Source organism: Labrus bergylta, chromosome 18, assembly GCF_963930695.1.
Source record: "Labrus bergylta chromosome 18, fLabBer1.1, whole genome shotgun sequence".
NCBI lineage: Eukaryota > Metazoa > Chordata > Actinopteri > Labriformes > Labridae > Labrus > Labrus bergylta.
The window spans coordinates 10,261,094-10,282,621 of NC_089212.1; the positions used below are offsets into that span (position 1 = coordinate 10,261,094).

Here is a 21,528-nt window from a genome sequence, read left to right on the forward strand (position 1 = left end):
TTGAAAAAGTAACAGACTATTTATTGGAAGGAAAAACATCCCTGATTACTCAATACTAATAAAAATTAATTCTCACTTATTTTAGATACATGATTAATTAGAAATGTAATGTCATTAACTGTAAAACAATAAAAATCAACACAAAGTCCAGAGTGAAAGTAAAGCCTAAAAAAAAAAATCACATTCAAAGAAAACCCATCCATCATCTTACAGAAGTTAAAGCAGCAGATATTTTGTGCATTTAATGATTTTGGTAACAACTAACATTAAGGTCACATTATTCACTATTAAGTAGTTGCTTATTAGCATGCTAATTAGTAGCATGTGACAAAACAATGTATCTAACTTTTAATATTTTAAATCTTAAATCTTGCAACGTATAGGTAACAACCTAATACTAGCTAGCTTATTAGCAGATGAGAGGCTAATTTAAGCTTCTCCGTCACCATGCTGGTAGCTTACTGGCTGCTTAGTTATTATTAAGCGTTTATTAGTACCTTACTCTGACCATAATCTAAAGCTAATAATCCATTCTCTAAGCGTTTTCCCTCATTTCACTCCTCATCACTGCTTATTGATTGTAATTAAGGAAGTCGTTGGACATGAATTATGATCTTATATGTTTTTGCTTACTCATCAAGATCATAATTCATGTTAAACAACTTCCTAACTTATTATCAACCAGCAGTAACTGATAGTGTATTGAGGGCAAACAGTACTAATAAGCACTTAATAATAACCAATAAGCAACCAGTGTATTACTAATTAGCGTGATAATATTCAACTAGTTAATGGTGAATACTGTGACCTTCATTTAAAGTGTTACCCAGCTTGTTTTTCAGAAAATACAAGGTTTTGAGATCAAACCAGTGGTTTCAACTTGTTGGGCTTGAGAACTTCTACAATAAAGAAGTGTGCCCTAGGTGTAAGCAGTTTCACCACAAAGTTATTTAACCTCTGAAATTCTCACATGCATTGTTTTATTTAAGTGTTTGATGCCAGGAGTGTAAACCAGTCAACATGTTTTAAAACAGCAAAAATCACATGGCCAAAGATATACAATATCTTCTGACCACCAAGGAGGGGACCAATGGGGTGGGAACCACTGGCTATACTCTTTACCAAATGTGAAGTCATCTAAATGGATATGCTGATAATTATTTTTAATCATTTAATTCTCTCCACAATCATTTTCACAAGGGCCAAACAAGCATGTTTACTTTGAAGTACATTTAGTGGCTAATACCGACGTGTAGGCTATGTGTTGTTATGTGCTGACCTCATTTGACCTTCCTGTTCCTTCACCTCCACGACTTTTATTGCTAAATTGTAAATACAATGCATTTCTGCTACAAACTTACTTTTTAATCTACACTTTCAGTATACTGTACAGTACGTTTACTGAAGGCAGCATCAGGTACAGGTCAAACAACAGAAAGTAAAACTGGATTTACATACAGGTGTTACATACTCTCACACACATGCATTATAGTAAAGCAAGCGATTGAGTGCAAGATAAGGTGGTGCATTCATTCAGGAAGAGGCATGCTGAGGAAAATGGGAGAGCTATGAGGGGCTTTTTCTTGGCCAGCAAGTCCAGGCTTGGTTGCAGGCCTGTCTGTCCCTACTCAGCGCAAACATGTCAGACATTTCACCACCAGTATGAGCAAGCTAAGGTCCCCTATTCCTTTGCTGTAGGTTGAACTGAACCCCAGCTCACACTGTGAGCCCTGATTGTACTCAAACACAGTTCATTCATAAATGCTTCATAATTAGCGTTTAAAATGCGGAGTTATTCTTTCTAAATATGGAAAGCTGATGAGAGATAAGTTGGATTCCTGAAATCTGTAAAGCACACATGCATATTTCAAAAGCTGACAGGCGATGTGTGCAGATGTGGCTAAAAAGTAATCATGTGGGCTGACTTTTCCGACATTGGTTCATGCCGGCCTAACTGCTCGTTTAACCAGAGTCCATTTTCGCACTCACATCCTTGAACCTGGACTTGCACAGTGCAGCGGTATTATCCATGGAGCAAAGACGTCCAGTTGATTAATCCATGGGTGTTGGGACAAACAGGTCTCCATTATGCAGACACTGGAGTGGAGTTAGGTAGCTTTCAGCAGATCTCCTCCATGACAGACGACCACAAGCAGGAATACATTATGCATTTCAGGAAGTCGCCGCAGCTCTCCAATGAGGAACGTGAAAGTGCGGCTCTGGCTGGAATATACTGAGAGCACCCAAAACAAACCCACTTCCCGGCCCAACTGGCATCCACACAAGGGTGGAAATAAGGGAATGTATTTATGAGCATCTGGCTGTGGTTCAGTGAGGTCAGTGCACTGATAGAGTACAAGGATATGTCCCTGCACCTCTTGGGTTCCAGATGAAGAGCAGCTCAGATGGCTTGTAGCTCATGCGGTTTTCTGCCTTATTGGTAAATCAATGAACATAGATCTTAACATTTCTAAATGCAGTCTACTTAATTGCATTGTTAAATATAAAAGCCATTGTGAAAATGTAGCTTCATATTAGTTAGCAGGCATGCTTTTGTCTGAATTAAATCAATTCAAGAATGCACACTGACATGTGCAAAGACACTGCCTCTGTGTTGTGACATCAATATTCAATCTGTCTTTGAGAATTCTTTGTCAGGACGGCACTATTATGCTGGTAACATTGACTGATATTGAGCTTGGCTTTTGGGAGAAGACACACGGTTTTTATAAGCCCATTAATCTTAAAAGGAGCAACTGTCAGAAAGTATACAGTACCCCTATCCCTGACATAAAAAAGGCCCATCCGAGGCCTTGATTTTTGGTTTGGCGGAAAACGATATCACACTGCCTCCAATAGAAGTCCTTGAATGTCCCTTCGCAAGACTTTTCCATTATGTGTCTGGCATTCTTAAGCGTAGAGGCAGAGAATTACACTGAAGCTGCAACTCATGACTCACAATAGGGTTACAGCTCAGGGGTCATTTGAGGAACCACTGCTTGATATTATAACATGTGCTTTAAACCTTAATAAAAGTACAGAAACGGAAGGCTAACTGAGGTAACCCAATGAGACAATTCTGAAGTGCAAAAAGGAATTAAAAAAAAATCATATACAGCACAACAATAAATTATAAACACACATGGTTAATGTCGATTTCCACATGTGACCCAGTGTTCTGGACTCTCTGGGCTGGGTTCCAAGTAAGGCAGGCATGAATCAGCAGCAGCAGTCGATGGAGTCTGAAGTGCTCTAAAAGTAATTAGGGTTCTTCTTCTTAATTGACAACAGACCCAGTGCAGCAAAGCTCCGCCACAAAACAACAAACAAGCACGTGATTAAAAAAAGGTGCATGTACTAATGCCCAGAAAAGCTTTAGGATTACATAGACTTAGCATGAGTGTTAATGCTGTACTAAATAATGTTCCTTTAGCCCCGATAAAGTATCATTCTTAATAGAACTTGTTTTTAAAATAATTTACGTTGTTAACGTGACTCATCCTCTACAACAGGTCCTTATGAAATGTTTTTAAACCTATTAAAATAATATGTCAAACTGTCAAAGCCTAAATAAGAACGTTTTGCATTAATAAATTATAAAAACTGTTTACTTGCTTTAAGTAACACTTAAAAATAAGGTACACACCTTTTGCATATAGGTACTAAAGAGAGACTAGCTACTCGTAAACCATTAGTTAATGGATATATGGTGAGTAACTTCTCATCAACTTCTATAAAGCAAATGATTACTTAATAGAGACTGAGGTGGGGCATGTTAGTGGGCAGTTCAGTGCTGAATCATTACCTCATCATATTTAACTTATTTTGTGTACTCTAAAGTAAAGTGAGGCATCACTCACATATCTACCAATTAACTAACGGTTAACTTAGCACCATCTTATCTTAAAGAGCTAATTGTGCCGTATTACTCTTTGAGAACGCTCCCAGAATGCAGGCCTGCTCCTGGTGCCTACGGCCTCTAAATATACTGGAGGTATAGAGCCTTCAGTTATCAGGCCCCTCTCCTTTGGAATCTACCTGTCAGGGTCCGGGAGGTAGGCTTAAACTCCTGCGGGAACTGAGCTCCTATTTCTCCCTCTCTCTCTCTCTGTGCTTTCACATCATATGTCACTATCTGTAAATCTCAGTTATACTAACCACACATTTTCCTGGGAGCTCCTGAGCTCTCCTAGGTTCCTCAGGATCGTTGGTGGGGTAGGCTGCTGCTATGGACACCCCGGGTTTGCCCCTATATCCTTCTGCCTGCATCTTCCTCTATCCCATTTTTCAAGCCCTGTGCAGTTTCGGTAGATGGCTGTTCATCATGAGCCTGGTTTTGCAGAGATTTATGCCTCTTAAAAGGAAGGTTTTTTCTTGCCACTATAACTTTGCTAAATGTTGCTAAGTGCTGTTCTCATGATGGATTAAAGTTGGGTCTTTGTAAAATAACAGTGAGTAAGGTTTCTTATCTTGTCTTTTGTAACATAGCAATGAGTATGGTCTTTTTACCTGCTCTTTTGTAATAATACATAACAAAGAGTAAGGTCTGCTTTTTGTAAAGTGTCTTGAGATTACACTTGTTATGAATTGGCTCTATACAAATAAAGATTGATTCATTGAATGATTGATTGATTAGTTAGTACATTTTTTGTTCCCTAGTATGCACAATGTTGTGTACCTTATTATCTGTTCAGTAATCATCAGCTTCTCTACAAAATGTGAAAAAGAGTTATTCACTATCTATTATCTAATCGTGAACTGTAGTTCCTAATTCATTCCCCAGTAACCATGCACAATGTTATAATGTAAATTATTTAGTGGATAACGGGGAAACTTAAATAAATTACGCCTAGAAATGATAAATAGAGGTATAAGTTATGCAACAGAGTAAGTTAAGTACATGGATGTGACTAATGGCAGTAGTATTGACAGTTCAGACACAGACACAGACACAGGTTCTGTTTATGCAGGCTCCAGGTAGTGATCACACTGATCATACTACATGATAATAAAGAAAAATGATATAACTCAAGATAATAATAGTGTTGTGAAGGACCTGTGCACATGTTAATGAACATGATGAAGCTGATTATGGAAAAGGAATATTGCAAATGCTAGTCAAACATATGAAAATTATGAAAATCATTGCACATGAAATCAAAAGCAGTACTGCACATGATATGAACGTTAACGAAAAACAGGTGAAAGTTACATTTGAGTGAAAAATGAAATAATCCTGCCTTTAAGAAAAATGTAAATTATGCCTGAACCTTATCTGAATAAATCACATTTTATATTACTGCGACATATCAATGGAAAACATTCATATAATACATAACATACTCTTTTTAATGGTAGAATACATTACTATCACTTGATCCTTATCTATATTGTGATGGTGAATTAAAGCCATGTCTGATTCAGAGGTCACACCTTGACTCTTTATCGTAGTGACCACTGTCTGATAACAGATGTTAACATGTGTATACTTATCACTGATGGTGCGTTACTTATCTTTTTCATTTCCATTTCCAGAACAGATCATCATCTTCCTGACTTTATGGTTACTGCTTCCTTTAGAAGTCACATTTTCATCTTAATAAAGTGAAGATGATGATAAGTACAGTGGTCTTATTTAAATCAACAAGATTCCTGATGTGCATTATACACTGTTGCTTACATGGTGACAGTGTACTAGACTACAGGAGCAGAAATGTTACATCATGATCTTAATTAGTGGTTTGTTTATTACATTTACATTAACATTTACTGTTGCTTGACAACAGTCCAGTTTGGGTCAAGTTGAGCAGAGCTGCTGGTGAAACAAAACTCACAATTAAACAAACAAAAAATAATAATCGGGTAATCTAATAATAAGCAATTTTACACTCAAGATAGTGCAGATATACTACATTTTAGCACTGTTGTGATTAGTGTCATTATCTAAACTGACTGAATCACAGCAGTGCTAAAATTTATTCATTCTTGTGTTGTGGGCTGAAGCACTGACTGATGCTTCACTGTTAGACTCCTATTGATCCTCAGTGGTAGTTTGCATTAAAGAGAGTACATCTGAATGCATCACAGTGCATTCCAGAAAAGGGAAACACCACGTATTCATTGAATATCACCACAATTCATAACAGCAGATCAGAAGTCCGGCTGAAAACATCAACATTGAAGTCTGTTCACATTTTTGTGTTGAATGTTTTCTGAACTCAAGCAGCAGATGTAAAAAAAAAAAAAAGTCCTTTGTATTTTCCTGTGTTTCCACTTAAACTTTGTCCTTAACACACAACAAAGCTGTCAAGGATGCGCATGGATAGCCAGTGAAATTAAAACACACTGGACCCAGCCATTTTTGTTAAGTCAGTGTTTCTTATGGATGTGTAGTTAAAGAATGTGTCAACATAAGGGGAAAAAAGTTAAAGAGCCCTTTAATAAAAAACATAATGTAACCTTAAAATGATGTATTTGTTTCCTTAATGGGATAATTGTGAGTAATCATAAACGCTGAGAAGAGTTCCACAACTCATTTTCTTTACATGCAACAACAAAGCCAAAACAAACAAATGCACAAACATAAAGCTGCCACTTCCCTTCAGATTCAGCCTGAGATATTCATCTGTTTTTCCCCCAAAACAGCCAGGGCACATGCAAATTCCTCAGGCATCTCCTTTAATGTAACAATTAGAAGTGGGCTCAGAACATGAAGACACATGAGACGTGTTTAGTGAAGGTCACAAGCAATTACCCAGCCTGGTAAAAGCTGGCATGTCTCACATGGCACCGCTGCACGCCCTCATTAGGCGTGTTCTGCAGCTCGGAGTGGGTCTTGTAGCTATAAAAGAACTGAGTTTTCTGCCTTCCATACTTCCTTTTAGCAGAAACTCACCAGCAGGAGCACAAAGAAACTACACATCACCACCTCAGGATCAGATAGGAGAGGACAAACCTTTTTTGTAGAGGATGGGGGGGGGGGGAGGGGGGCTTACACCAAGGAATCAGTATGTTTCTTTACAGGTTGGGCTTGGTTTGCATTTACCAGAATAAACATTGATTCGCCCTCTTTCCTAATTAAGAGCAATGAGGGTTTATTACATTTTCAGCCTGAATGTGAAACTTTAGGTTCAACGTATTGGTTCTAGCATGCAAAGAAAATTAGATTTTGAAAAAGGTCAGTTTAGTTTGCTTTATACCTACTTGATTTGGGTCCTTATGGAATTACAAGTAGCAAAGTTTTCAAATACATACTTTTTTGTTTTAGACCTTTTGCCTCATGTTGATCCTTGTGTGCTAAATGCACACAATCTGGACCCTGCATAATAACTCCCATACTGAGTCCTGAGAACATTTAGCTCGCAAACATTAAATCAAAAACTTATAGGCACAAGAAAGGCTCTTCAATAAAACACCATGGGTCATCCAGTCATGGAGAGAAAATTGAAACCATGTCTGATAGAAATATGTTCTTTCTGCTTTTGTTGAAATGGAAAGACACAATTATCTCAACAAGGTTATCTTTGATGAGACATAGGAAGATATAGTCCAAAATGTTGCACACTGTTGGTTCTTACTAAAATGTAACGCATGCCTCCTACGGATTGTTTGGTCATTTTTTCTCATACCAAAAAAGTCAGTGGCATGCCTGAGTTAGTTATTTACTTGTTTACTTATGTATAAGGTTTGCTCACAAAACAAGCCTGTCAACACACACACACAACCTGTATTAACTCCAGCTCACATTGGTGTAATGTCCCCTTAAATATCACTAAAATAATTATTGTACAAACACACACACACACACACACACACACACACACGCACACACACACACACGCGCGCGCGCGCGCGCGCGCACAAGAGACAATGAAAAATAGGACTTCAATGTGTCTTAAGACTTTAAAGACAAAGCACACTTGAGGAAGTGAATCCTTTGATGACACTTAAAACCAACACCAATATTTGCCGACGGGGGTCGGTGCACCTGTGGGCGTCAGGTGTCTACCGGATGACTTCACATTTGTCTCATCTAAAAGCGATTTAGGAGGAAATTCTACTCTTTGAAGACTGGTGAGAATTAGCTGGAAATTAATTATCCATCTTATCTCTCGACAAACCAAATAAATAAAACAATGAAACTACATTAAAAGCGAATAAATCGATGGCTTCATGTGGGACTGATGCTTAAAGTAGGCTATAGCCTACCCCAACTGTTAATATTTTATCATTGAAAAATACACATGGTGCATGGATGCAATTGCCTCATTATTTAAACTACCATCCTTCTTTAACGCTTCAGTCGTTTATATATCTCTAAAAAAATACGTTTAACCTTGAGTAGGTGTCCAGTATTTCACGCCACTACCATATTTATAAAAACGAATCTATTTAGACTATATCTCTGATTTAAAATGTCCTTACGTAACTTCCATAAACGCCTTACGTACAGCATGACTTGGTTTCTATAAGGCTCAGGTGTCATTCAAAGATAAATTACTACAGTTTTAGTTTGTCTTTTAATTCTGCTGATGAAATGCCAATGGATACTTCAGGCTGTGAGCCTTGTGGATATCTCAATAAAGTAAGGACAGCCTCAGTCAGTGGGCTGTGGGGGAATATAGGCCTAGGACCTATGAAAATGCAATATTTTTTTTACAGCAGGCTACAGTAGGCTATTTATCCGGGTTTATATTGTATGGAAACACTTAAAAGACCTAGCTTGAAAAATGAGGGGAGCCGTTAGAGATTGTTTATGTTTGGTCACACTCACACACGAGGAACCCAAACACAAACGGCACACCGGCGCACACCTGAAGTAGCCTACATGTGAAAAAAAGGCCTCCCGCACTACTGTGTTACACTCGATCTCATTTCTGGTAATTCGTTTTTATAAGGCCTCCATTAGTCTACTCCAAGAAAATAAATTCAAGTCTGACTTTCATTGGCAATACTAATCAATTCAAAAACTATTTAAAAAATGTATAAGCCAAATAGCGTATGATTATGGTAATAAATCCAGACCATTGACCTGGTTTGGTCATGTGCCTTGCACATAGAGCTTACTGTCTATACCTAACCTACATAGAATGAATTAACAATGTTAAAAATAAAATCCGCTGTCGCGCGGAATTCTGCTCCTATAATCCGAGAGAGTTTGTTAGTTCTGCATAAAAAACCAAACAGAAATACATTTTCTTTGAACTCAAGTTAGGTTAATATGTAGGACTACTTCCATCTGTCTAACAACCTTGGAAAGGTAATACACAAAAGAAAAGAAAAAAAAGTCAAGACCTGACAATTCCAATTTCATTTAAACTTTTAAATATATATTTGTATCTTCATATTCAAGTGAGTAAAAGACAACTCATTAGTTGATCGCAGAGTCGCTCAATTAACACAATCAATCAGAAACACCGAGTAATGCATGAAAGACACTGACGTGGCATACAAAACATAATGTCTTGAATTACAAAACAGGAAATATGCACAATGTGCAAAATAAACTAAGTCAATAAAGTAGGCTCGCTAAGGAAAACAATATAATGTAATAATATAGGGGTAGGGTATAACCGCGTTATTTACCATCCATCCAGTTTAAATGCAAAGGGTCTACATATTAATATTCAATATAATCAGTCAGAAAACGGTTTACCTACACTGTAACTAATAGTTCACTTGCATGCAGATTTTGTGCAATTCCTATGTTGTCCAGATGAGGGGAGTCCAGCCAGCCAATCAGAGACACAGACAGACAAACAGAGGGAGTGAAAGAAAGTGACATGGACAGAATGAGACTGAGGAAGACAATAGGTGTGAGAACCATAACGTACACTCAGCAGCAACAGTGACCCTTCTTCCAGTGTATCCTGTATTTCACACTCCTGCTGCATGGATGCAAATCCAGCAATGTCCGATTTCACTCCCAAGAATCCAGACAAACAGAGCGTCCATAATGAAAGAAAGTTTTCATCACTCTGTCTCATCTAAGGCGACATTCTCGCACACCAAGACTCTGCTCCTCTAACCCAACCTGATGCCTGTGTATCCTGCTTCCCCTGGTTGGGATGAGTGAGGTGGACAGGAGAGAGGGAGGAGATGGGTGGGAGGGTGGGTGGGGTGGATCAGGGCATTGCACCTTGTTACCATTGGGTCGACAGTTAAGTTTTACAAGTAACGTTTTGCAAGCTTATAAACGATACCTTCTAAACTTGCACAGGAAACTCCGAGAACATGCTGTGATAATGTTCGTCTCCGGCATCCAGTCGATATCCCCATAGTCTGGGAGCGATGCAATCTACAGAGGGATCGATTACATGAGCCCCTTCCCACGTCTGATGCTCAAACACTGGCTTATAAAGACCCAGGCTGCTGGTGCGCACGTTTCTCTTTCTGGGGTCATATGACTACTCAACATCCAGTTAGTCCAACAGTTTTTGTTTAAATCCTTCGGTCCGTTTTAAAACCAGGGGGAGAAAATAAAGTAGTGTATGCTATCATGTTAAAATCGTCACAAAAAAATGAAATACAAGACAAATGTGTAGGATTGCAGTGTAAACCAACATGCCTGTCAAGTCTTCTACTGAATATTGTCAGTGGTGATGATTTTATTTAATGGGAACATTTTTGTTTCCATGAGTCTTTTTAATCATGCATTCATTAATCTGCAGTTTTTAAAAATGAGGTGGATTTCCCATGTCATTTCCATGACCCAATGATGGAAAGCTAATGGAAATAAATTACAAAATGAAAAAATATTCACTTCATGAGCGTCACAGTGGCATGAATAGAAGATAATTATCTTTGTTTTAATGATTGATTAATTCCATTTACAAACCAATGAATCATAATTCTAATCCATGTTTTGCACACTCTTGATATAGCCTACTTAATCAACATTTAGAGCTTGAAACGTTGGTTGCCTAACTTATTGAAGCAGGTCTCAATAACCGTCAATCTTTCAAGTAAAAGTCCTCACCAGAAGGCTGCATGTTGGATGAAACGTTTCCCTTCCTGACACTTCCCCTATGCAAAATATTGAAGGAGGCTGCACGGCTCCAACCGGATGGGGTTTGCATTGGCTGACAGCGTTTCCAGCGCAGGACGACCAATGAAACCGAAGCAGAGGCTCGGCGTATAACAGCGAAGATTGACGTGGAGGACGCGTCAAATTAATTCCAGCAAACTCTGGACTCCCCGGGATAACTCCAATTGTCATTTATCGGATGAAGACCACTTTGGTGCCCTTCTACCTTTCAGTGACTCGGCTCAACAACAAAACAAAGAGGAAGGGGGCGCGCTGTACTCGGAGGAGATTTTAAGGGGTTTCTTTTTCCTCTTCTGGGGTTCTTTCCTCCTGTTCCCCTTCCTTCTCTGCTTTCGCTCGGACGCTTTCAGCCATTTGAACGGACACCTATATTTTCCATCTCGGAACATATAGGCAAATGGGTAAGCCTGCGTTACCATCTGGATGCTTCACTGACAGAAAGCTTATGGACGTGTATCCAGACTGCACGCTTGCATAAGGACACAATTTGGCATTTGTTTTTGTTCAAGTTGCAGAGAAAGAGTCTCTTGAAATGTTTACAGGTTATTTTCAGCTCTATTCACAGCCATTATTTTCTGTTAACCATTTTAAATCTTTTATGGAAAAGCACTAGCAATTATCACAGTATGTCTTTGAAAGGTACCCGAGTGTCAATTCCTAATGCTCGCCATTTTTAATATTTTTGTTGTCGTATGTGCACTAATGGTTTCTTGTAAACCACGCCAAACAGTTTACGCACTTGTGTTAAGTTGCAAAAAGCGATTGCCGCCCAAAAAAGTAACCTCAGTTATGGTGTAAATTACATGGTCTGTGTCAAACTGATGCAGCTGAAACATATGAAGTTGTCTGTTATAATAAACACATAGTTGTTGTTTTTTTTATATTTATGTAAAGAAAAGCGTTAAAGCGACGGGAAGATGAGATTGTGTTTTAGTTCATGTGTTTGGGAATAACTTTATAATATTTCACATGTCTCTCTATTCTCCTGCAGAGCAAACCTATGGAGAGGTGAACCAGTTAGGTGGTGTGTTCGTCAATGGGAGACCCCTGCCCAATGCCATACGGTTAAGAATAGTGGAGCTTGCTCAGCTCGGGATCAGACCCTGTGATATAAGCCGGCAGCTCCGAGTCTCACACGGCTGCGTGAGCAAGATTTTGGCGAGGTACAACGAGACGGGCTCCATCTTACCCGGTGCCATCGGTGGAAGCAAACCGCGGGTCACGACGCCTAACGTGGTGAAAAATATCAGGGAATACAAACAAAGTGACCCCGGGATCTTTGCCTGGGAGATCCGGGACAGGCTCTTAGCAGATGGAGTTTGTGACAAGTACAATGTTCCGTCGGTTAGCTCCATCAGCAGGATTTTACGCAACAAGATTGGAAATCTCTCCCAGCCGAACCAGTACGAGAGCAGCAAGCAGGCCTCTGCGCAGGCCGGGCTCTCCTACAACCACATATACCCATATTCCTACCCCAACACCATGTCGCCCACTGGCACTAAAATGGGCAGCCATCCTGGAGTACCGGTGACAGCGGGACATATGAGCATTTCCAGAGCCTGGCCTTCTGCACACACCGTCAGCAACATCCTCGGTATACGCGCCTTCATGGATCCTGCAGGTGAGGGAAACACAACCACTCTCTGCTGCGTAAGAAATGTTAGGCCTATGCGTCGCTGTGCCACATTGCCAGCCTTTAGCTCTCACTCTTCTTAAATATGAGCTTAATAAAGCTATGTCGCTGTTGTTATTCTGCATGATAGATTGCCGTATAGTACGCAGTAATTGTAACAGGGCGAGGTGTCCATTAGAACTAGAACAGGCCTCCGTTTTAACACTCAGCCAGATAGCTGTAAGCCCACTCTCAATATGCCTTTTCATGGGATGGTGCATTTGCAAACACTTTGCTCACCTGCTCTAACCCCCCACCCCCTCCACCCGCAATCCTTCAAGCAGTCTAGTCAGGCATTTTTCTTTTGCCCTTCTGCTCCTTTAGTCAGGTTTTTGACAAATAGTAAGTCGCCTTGAGTGTATTTAATATGCCATTAGGACCGATACTTAACAACACTTGAAAGTCATATATAATTCCACATTTTTAGAATAATTTATTAAATTCAGCTTGAAGCTGATAGTCTAATTCTGAAAATTACAACTTATTTTGCACAAACAAAAAATCTCAAGTAAAAGTTACACAAGATACAATTCTGGACTCTATTTGTCATAATACGCCTTAACAATTGTTTTAATTGAACTATAAAATAAAGGAGTTGATTTGCTAATAAGCAGCCGGCTTTTTTTCTTTATCTTTTTTGTCTGTTTTGTAATTTTTTTAACATTAACTTAAAACCAACGTCTTTTTTATATAACATCTTAATTTCTAAAAACAAGTACGCCCTTCATTTAAAATTGATTGGTTGACATTTAAGAAATATAATTATGTAACACTTAGGCTACTTAGGCTACTATAATATTACGTATTTTTAGATTGGACTTTTGCTTTGAAAAGGAACTATATTCTATAGCCAAGACAGACTTATCCCAAGACTCGTAAATATATAATTGACATTATTAATTAAAAGCCAAATGGGACACCAAAGGCCTACTTTTTTATTGCGCTGTTGTTATAAGTTTGTCTTTCTCTTTGTTTTGATTTGTTTTGTTTGTTTGTTCAAGCAATTTTACATTTGTACATATTGACATGAAGTCCTGTCTCTTGATCAGCCATAACTGGGGCGGAGGGATACGGACCAAAAATGGAGGACTGGAGCAGCGTCAACAGAGCAGCTTTCCCTGCATCTCACACGGTCAATGGGATAGACAAATCAGCTATTGACGGCGATATTAAATATGGCCAGGTAAAAATATATAAATGCATACATTAAATAATGGATAAATGTATTAAATATGTTAATTGATATTGATATATTGTTAAAATGTTTAGTGTCAAAACGAGAAAAAGGCCTTTCATAAATTTGTCTCTCACTAGAATTGCCTGCAGACCTGTGATAAAACAGAGCCTTAAAGAAGTCACAGAAGGCCACAGATGCTCCTAAATAACAATTTAACCCTGACACTCTTCGGAGCTTGATTATCGTTGATTAGGCCTCTTTCCTAAATCTGGGTTGAACTGATATGGCAAAATAATTGTGTCTTCATAGCCTGCTCTTTAAGTCTTTTTTGTACATCTAATAAAGGTAAATGTCATGTTTTCTTGAATTTTATTCATTCCAATTCTAAACCCCAAATACACCATCTTTTATAAAAGCTTCGATCGACGGGATGCCACTTTCACATTCAATTAATTGCTGTGCGTTTGGGGTTTGAGCTAATGTTATCCATGTCTTATCTCTCTTCGCCTGCAGCCCTCATCCACACTGTCCAGTTACGTGTCCGCATGCGCCTACTCTCCCACCAACCAGTACGGGGTGTACAGCGGGCCTGCGGGTGGTTACGTGGCCCCGGGCCACCATCACTGGCAGCCACAGAGTCCGACGCTGTCCCACCCGGGCGGCGGGATGGGCATGCACGCAGGGGAAATCCAATCACCGATGACCTTTAAGCATCAGGCCCGAGAAGGTACACAGCGTGGAGAGAGAGAGGGGGGCCGAGAGCAGTTTAATGTGAGCACTATAGACGTGTAGCCTACTGAGTGTTACTAAGTGCTTCTTTGGAACGAGTTGTTTTATTTTACTGTTGGGTTTTGCAGTGCAAATTATTATTATTATTTCTCTCTCTTATATTCATTTGCAGTAATTTCACATCGAAAATCTTAAACTACCAAATCCCCAAATGAAGTAGGCACATAATAAGGATTTAATCCCACAATATTGACATTACGACTTGATCAGCGTTTGGTCGAAGGTCGTTTGTAAACTACAAAAACTACAAAAACACATCAGAATGAACGGTTAAAAAAGCACTGTTTGTCTACTTGACGGTTCAGATGCTATGACTCCACATGCAGGCTTAATAACTCACGTTATAAGGAGGCCATTTGTCTTTGGCAGTGATTCATCATTTCTACTGACGTTTCATGCGCAGGTTAACTGTAACCTATTTATTCATCGTGTTGTTTAGGAGACAGAAAGCCGCCCACTCCCCTGAGCAAACAACAACAACAACAACAACAACAACAACAACAACAACAACAACAGCAACATGAAGACTTGAACAGCGTGCACGGACTCAATCTCCCTACCTCTTCATCATAACCTGGACTTATACCACCTTAAATACAACATCCATTAAACTGAACTCATTGAACAACTCCAACAGTAAGTGTGAACACTAGCGGCTTGTTTCCCTGCTTGTGTGTAGCTCAGAGTCACACACAGGAGAGCTCTGTCGGCCTGCATGGCCACATGAATGTAAGATTGCATGGACGTATCGGTGTTTCCCCTCATTGGTTGAAAGTCTGATGTCTTCATTGAAATATTTCACGTTGTCTGGCTGTACATTCTCTCACGGAGAGTGCAGGATTTAAAAGAAACGTACAATTTTACCAAACCATTTTGTTACTGGTGTTTTATCTGAAAACAAAGTGCTATTCTGTAATCCACCTAATATGACTTGATATGATCTGACTCTCAGTAACTCCACGATGTGAACAAAGAGAGAATTTGTCTAAATGTAAAATATTTGCCAAAGCTTTAATTATATATTTTTATAATTTCAATGTAAATATAATAATAAAAAATAAAGGCTTTCTTACACGCCATATCTTGTAGTTTATGTTATTCATCCACGAAGCTGCGTAATGCTTGTTTCTTCCCCACGTTGGTTTGGATGCATGGATGTTGTGTAGGCATTTTGGCATTCATTTAAGTTTGAGGAGAGAGAGAGGGCAATGCTTTTACTATTTTATTTTTTTACTCAATGTGCTTTCAGGATCGCATCTTTATTCTTGCTAGCCTGGAAATATTATGTTTCAGTGACTCTACAAAGTGACTCTTCGTTAGAGCTTAAAGAATGATTCATCCTTTTTCATCGCATTTTCCCAACTGTAAATTACAGAGTGATGATTGTGTCTGAATGAAAGCTTGACCTGCAGGCGTCAATGACAGTAAAAGCGAGGCTAGGCCTATAAATAGCATTTAGTACATTATTGAATATATCCCAAGGGATGAATCTAAGATATGCACCAAATTAACTCGGGGCTTGAAATGAAGTACATGTCCTGTACGCTCTTGTACTTACAAAAAACAGTAGTGTAACCTGCCTGCTGGGCGCCTGCGCTGATGCTATCGCTTCTGTGACTTGTACCTGCCATGCTGGGAATCAGAGATCTGATCATGCACGTTAATGAATACTTGTGGGTACAGGGGAGCAGCTGACAGTCCGAATCCACCCACATGCGGCCTCAGGGATCTGTTTCCACGTAATTACAAGACTTTCCCCAAAGAGGCCTATAGCCTACAATCTGTTTTCTCTCTAAACTGTTTATTCCTGCAGCCTGTTCTGTTTGCTGTGTGCCCGATCTAAGAAATTAAAAAAAAAAAAAAAAAACTTCCCACAGCTCCTCTTACTAGACTGAACTCTGCGTCACTGAATAGCCTGTGTCATCATTTTTTTTCTGACCTATTATTGACGCTTTGCTTCATGTGAGGGTCAGGGGGTTTTGCTATAAATACTGTCCAATACATACGCTTTAAAAATACATTTGTGCGATACAGAGATGACATCAGGTAGTTATATGGCACTATTGTTATTATTAACTATAATTGATATTAGAAATAAAAAATCATCGCCTCTTTTGAAAAGATCCACAGACTGCGTGTGACTTTTTTGGCCTTCGTTTTAGCGGAGACGCTGCGTTTCTGCTACGAAACTACGTGAAAAAGGTGACGCAGTAGGGATCATCTAGACTCAGTTAAATTATCATATCTCATTTTAAAAAATTAAAAAAAAAAAAAAAGGAATCTTCAAACGTTTTCGTTTTTACTAGACTTAACAGTTCCGGAGAGTTTTAGTATTTAGTATACAGCTGTAGAGTTTTTAGACCTACAGCTGACTAATTATTTTTCTGAAATGAATCAGCAGGCAACCGCATAAAAGCGCTGGCTTGTCTGAACAGTTGAGTTTTTATCATCACATTCCTGATTTTAATTATTATAATATAATAATAATAATAATTAAAATAAATACATATTGTTCAGTGTGTTTCTCATAGGTAGCTTTGCATTCTAAATACTCAAATTTACGATTGTTATTCAACTGAATTCTCTGAGATAAAAGGCATCCAGCAAAAAAGAAAAATCTGCATCTCTTCTGTTCTGACTTAATGCATCATTGAAGGGTCAGATAGACTGTGTGCAGCACATTTGGTTGTCGAGTAAGATGGACGTTTCTGAGTTTGAATGTAATCAGGAAGTTCAAAATATTTTCACAACGATATTATATAATGTAACGTTTTCTTCCCTGTTGGCCAACAAAATATCTTCAAAAATGAAATTTGGTATCATAAAAACACCGTGATAGTTAAAAAAAAAAGCCCGTTGAGATTTTTTGTTAACCAAGAAATAGGATACTTAAACTTTTTTTTCTTTAAGCTGCACTATATCTGGTTAAGTGAAATTATTCTATTTTAATTTTTATTGTTTTTGTTCCTCCAACTTTAAAATTCTGAACACTGTACATAAACAAGGTACAAGCTGACAGATGTTATAATGATGAATTTCAATAATTCTGAAAGGTGCTGATGAGTTTTAGACATAAATTCATTGTGGAAATTACAAGCCAGCTTCACTGCAAAAAAACACTTGCAGTGAAACATTCAAACAGTTCTCCCTGATATTTTTTTTGGACTCACTCACTTTGTGGATTTACAGAAACATATCTGGATTGTGTTTTCATCACTCTAGCTGTGGAGGAAAGTTGGAATCTGCACCTAAATTATTCAAAATCAAGGAAATATTGTTCATAAAGGCACTGTATACTTTTACTGGATTATTCCTTACTACATACAATGTGATTTTGTAATATTCCCAAGTTTTGTAGCTTCAAAATGATTACAAAAAGGTGATGTATTTCATGCCCAATGTACACATTTAAGCATTATGGTAAACGCCTAGCAGTAAATATTCTGGTTCATAGGTCAGCAGACTTTGTTGAGCTATGACTGGTTTGGAAAAAATGTTAGAGTTCTGAGAAAGGATCCAGAAAAGAGGTCACATATTCACAGGGTGCTCAAATCTTACAAACAAGGTTTAAAAAAAACATTAAAGCAAAGAGGTGTTGTGATCCACCTTAAAATATTCGCACACTCTGAGCTTTAATTTAGTGCTCCTGATTCCTTTCCCTTGTTTTTCATCTAAATCCCAAGTGTGTCAGTGTATCCAAACATTAGGATGGCCTATGAGTACACACGCTCCTTGACTGGAGTTGCTCTGTTTTCCCGGATACCACTCAGGGTTCAGAAAACACTCCTTCATGGTGGTGGGGTTACTTCCTGCGGGACCTCTGGTCATCAATCAGGGCAGTGAGTGATACCCCCCACTGCGGGCTCTGCAGACCCTCTGTGCTGGGAGGACAGCAGGTGGGCTGCTGTATATGTATGGTAGTTTCCTATTGATAGAGAGCACAAAAACATAGTATTTCTCTAATTCTTTTAGTGTACTTCTGTGTTTAAGAGAAGTGCGACGTGAGACTTGTTAGTCCAAAATTGCCATTATGATGATTTTTTTGTGTACTTTGCACATGAGCTATTATTTCATGTCTTTTATCCTATTTATGTTTTTCATTTATAAGCTAAATTTCTTGTACTATATACAGCTAAAAAAAAAAATTCCAGTCAAATATTAAATCAACATTAGTAGATTGTTTGCCACAATTTTGTTCTGTACTTAGTCCTGTTGTTTAGTTTATGGATGTATATTTATAGATAACTAAAAGGTAATATTAATACATTTTTAACTTTTACATACCTTCCTCTCTTAAATATGACAAACACCTGCTCATAGAGTTTAGAAATGCTTTCTGGAGTGTAACATGGAAAAGTTTACTGACACTTGAGACACATCTTGGGGCGGCTGTGGATCAGCAGTAGAGTCAGTCGTCTATACGCCGGAAGGTCGGGGGTTTGATCCCAAGTTCTGAAGTCACATTGTTGAAGTGCTGATGTAAGTGGAACGTGAATCAGTGTTGGAGAAATTAGCACGTGTCACCCACCAAATACATGCAAATGTATACAGTGACGGGTGAATTTGCTCAACCAACCAGTCACAGTGGCTGGTAAATAAAAGTAACAAGTAACGTGACAGATTGATTTTAAAACACATGATTTTTAAACGACACATAATATTGTCTCTAGAGGTTAATTTGCAGCTAAATCAGCTAAACGAGTCAGCCTTTGGGAACAAGGTTGCAATGGAAACTCTTACCAGCCTCAAAAAATACAACAACTAAAATAATCATTTTTTTATTTTTACGAGCAAAACAAAGAACATGTCAGTATTTTCTTTAATAGTTGATTAGTTTCCCTTCATATGTTACTTGAATACTGTAAGTCTTGATATGATACATTATGCCACTGGTTAAAATACAGTGGCAGGTAAAATAAAACGAGTGACTGGTATATTTTTTAATCCACCAGTCACAGTGGCAGTTAGGGGAAACAGTAAATTTCCAACACTGATGTGAATGTGTATGAATGGGATTAGTTCATACTGAAGGTCACTTTGAATGCTAAATGGATTTAAGCTTGTCACACCTACCCATTCACGCCCAGGAGGTTGCTATGCAAAGTGACCATCAGAAGTAACACATCCCATTAATCATATGCCGCCGACAAAGCAGTGGAAGCAACTTGAGGTTTTGTCAAAGACGCATCGTACATGTGGCTGCAGGAGCTGGGGATTGAACCCCTTACCATCCAGTTGAGAGACGACCAACTCTACCAACTGAGCCCCAGCCCCATAGCGTATATAGCCTCAGCCATCAGAGTGTGAGTGTGACATGCGACGTAAAAAGTGCTTCGAGTTGTCAGAAGTCCAGAAAAGCACTATACGAGCTCCATTCACCATTTACATGTGTGCAGTTGCTCAGACTTAAACACTGTACAGTGATCACCAAGTCTTTGAGTGTCACCACGAGCTTAAACAGATACTTGGAGAGCTAGATAGAGGACATGGCCTCCTTGATCCTAATGGATATGATATAAAGCATGATTAATAATAAAAGCAGAAGTAAAATGGTGACAGATGTTCCCAAATAGGAAAGAACAAACACTACTTTCTTCAAACAATTCATCAGTGTCTACCGTGTGTACAGGAAGGATTGAGTGTTCTTTAGAGACCAAAGTTCAGTTTATGAATTGGACACTTTCCTGGGTATGAATTAAGACACTACTCTATCAGTGCTTCTTGTGTCGAGGGGGAAACTACCTCAGGCTGGCAAGGAGTCATTCACTCTTGCACACTTTCACTGTTTGCACGTCTCAAAGTCAACAAGGGAGCATCCCAGGACAGGCGACATGGCAGGACAGACATGTCTTGGAAAAGCAAAGAAAGATGGATGAGAAACCTTTTAAAAAGAGAGTGGCAAGTTGGCAAAGAGTCAAAATTCTCAAACAAAAAGAAAAACTGGTTGTTAGCCCAAGCCTGAACTTACAAATGAATTGACTTACCATAGAAACATGGAGCATGCAAACATACAGACTGCTGAAACATGATCCTGTCACAGTCTTTGACAAGCAAGACAGCTATGATATCTTTGTCAAAGTCATTAATACATCTCTCTCATGGCTGCCGCCATATTACTTACAGTGTCTGAGATTTAGATGAGCAAGGAGACAAAATAGGAGAACTGCAAAGAAAAACTAAAAGACAACAATGGGAATTTCTTGGAAAGTTCACTCTTGTTTTTGACTAATTTGTACGTGATGCATTCAAGTTTTTTTACCACCCAAAAGTAAAACACCAAAGCAATGAGCCCATGACGATGTCATCCTTGTAATGCAATCACCATTGATTTTTTTCCCCTGCTGACTGTCCACAGGATTTCCAAACAGGCAAAGTTACAGCTCTGCAGTCGGTATGATAAATGTCTCCCTCCCATGTTCTTACTTGCTCTGCCAGCTCACCACATCACTCAGATGAACTGAAAGCAGGAGGGACCGAGACATGATGATGACATTCAGCTTTCTAAATGAAAACGTATCATTTCATATTTGCTCTCAGGAGATTCTGCCGCTGTTTTTGGTCCTTGGAGGATACAGCAATAAACATAATAACCACAGGTTAACATTGAATTGCAGAGCCCAGCTTTGATTATTGTATGCAGATGACTAAGAGAGCATGAAATTACGTCTGCAAACACAATTAAAATGCACTCTTTGAACACACTGCCATAAAAGCAGACATATTTTCTCAAACCGAGAATGCTTGTCCTTTTTTTGTCGGCAGTCTTGCAGTGGAATTCTATTTTAGTGAACATCAGTGTACAGCCATAAAGACAGTCCTCAGTGCAGAGGGATCCTCTCTAAT

General features: G+C 38.8%; 1 protein-coding gene across 2 annotated transcripts; it reads left to right on the top strand.

Annotated features, from left to right (window-relative positions):
* The first annotated feature begins 11,141 nt into the window (after positions 1-11,141).
* On the top strand, positions 11,142-16,792 carry pax1a (paired box 1a). 2 transcript variants are annotated; one of them, XM_065947715.1, is made up of 5 exons: positions 11,142-11,448; positions 12,039-12,668; positions 13,769-13,902; positions 14,410-14,667; positions 15,125-16,792. In XM_065947715.1, exons 1-5 carry the CDS (start codon positions 11,445-11,447, stop codon positions 15,149-15,151), a joined length of 1,053 nt encoding a protein of 350 aa, XP_065803787.1. In that variant the 5' UTR covers positions 11,142-11,444; the 3' UTR covers positions 15,152-16,792. The 2 variants fall into 2 exon arrangements, with proteins under 2 accessions (XP_065803787.1, XP_020500720.2); XM_020645064.3 differs by having other exon boundaries at positions 11,145-11,448; positions 14,410-14,623; positions 15,125-16,770.
* Positions 16,793-21,528: the final 4,736 nt, after the last annotated feature.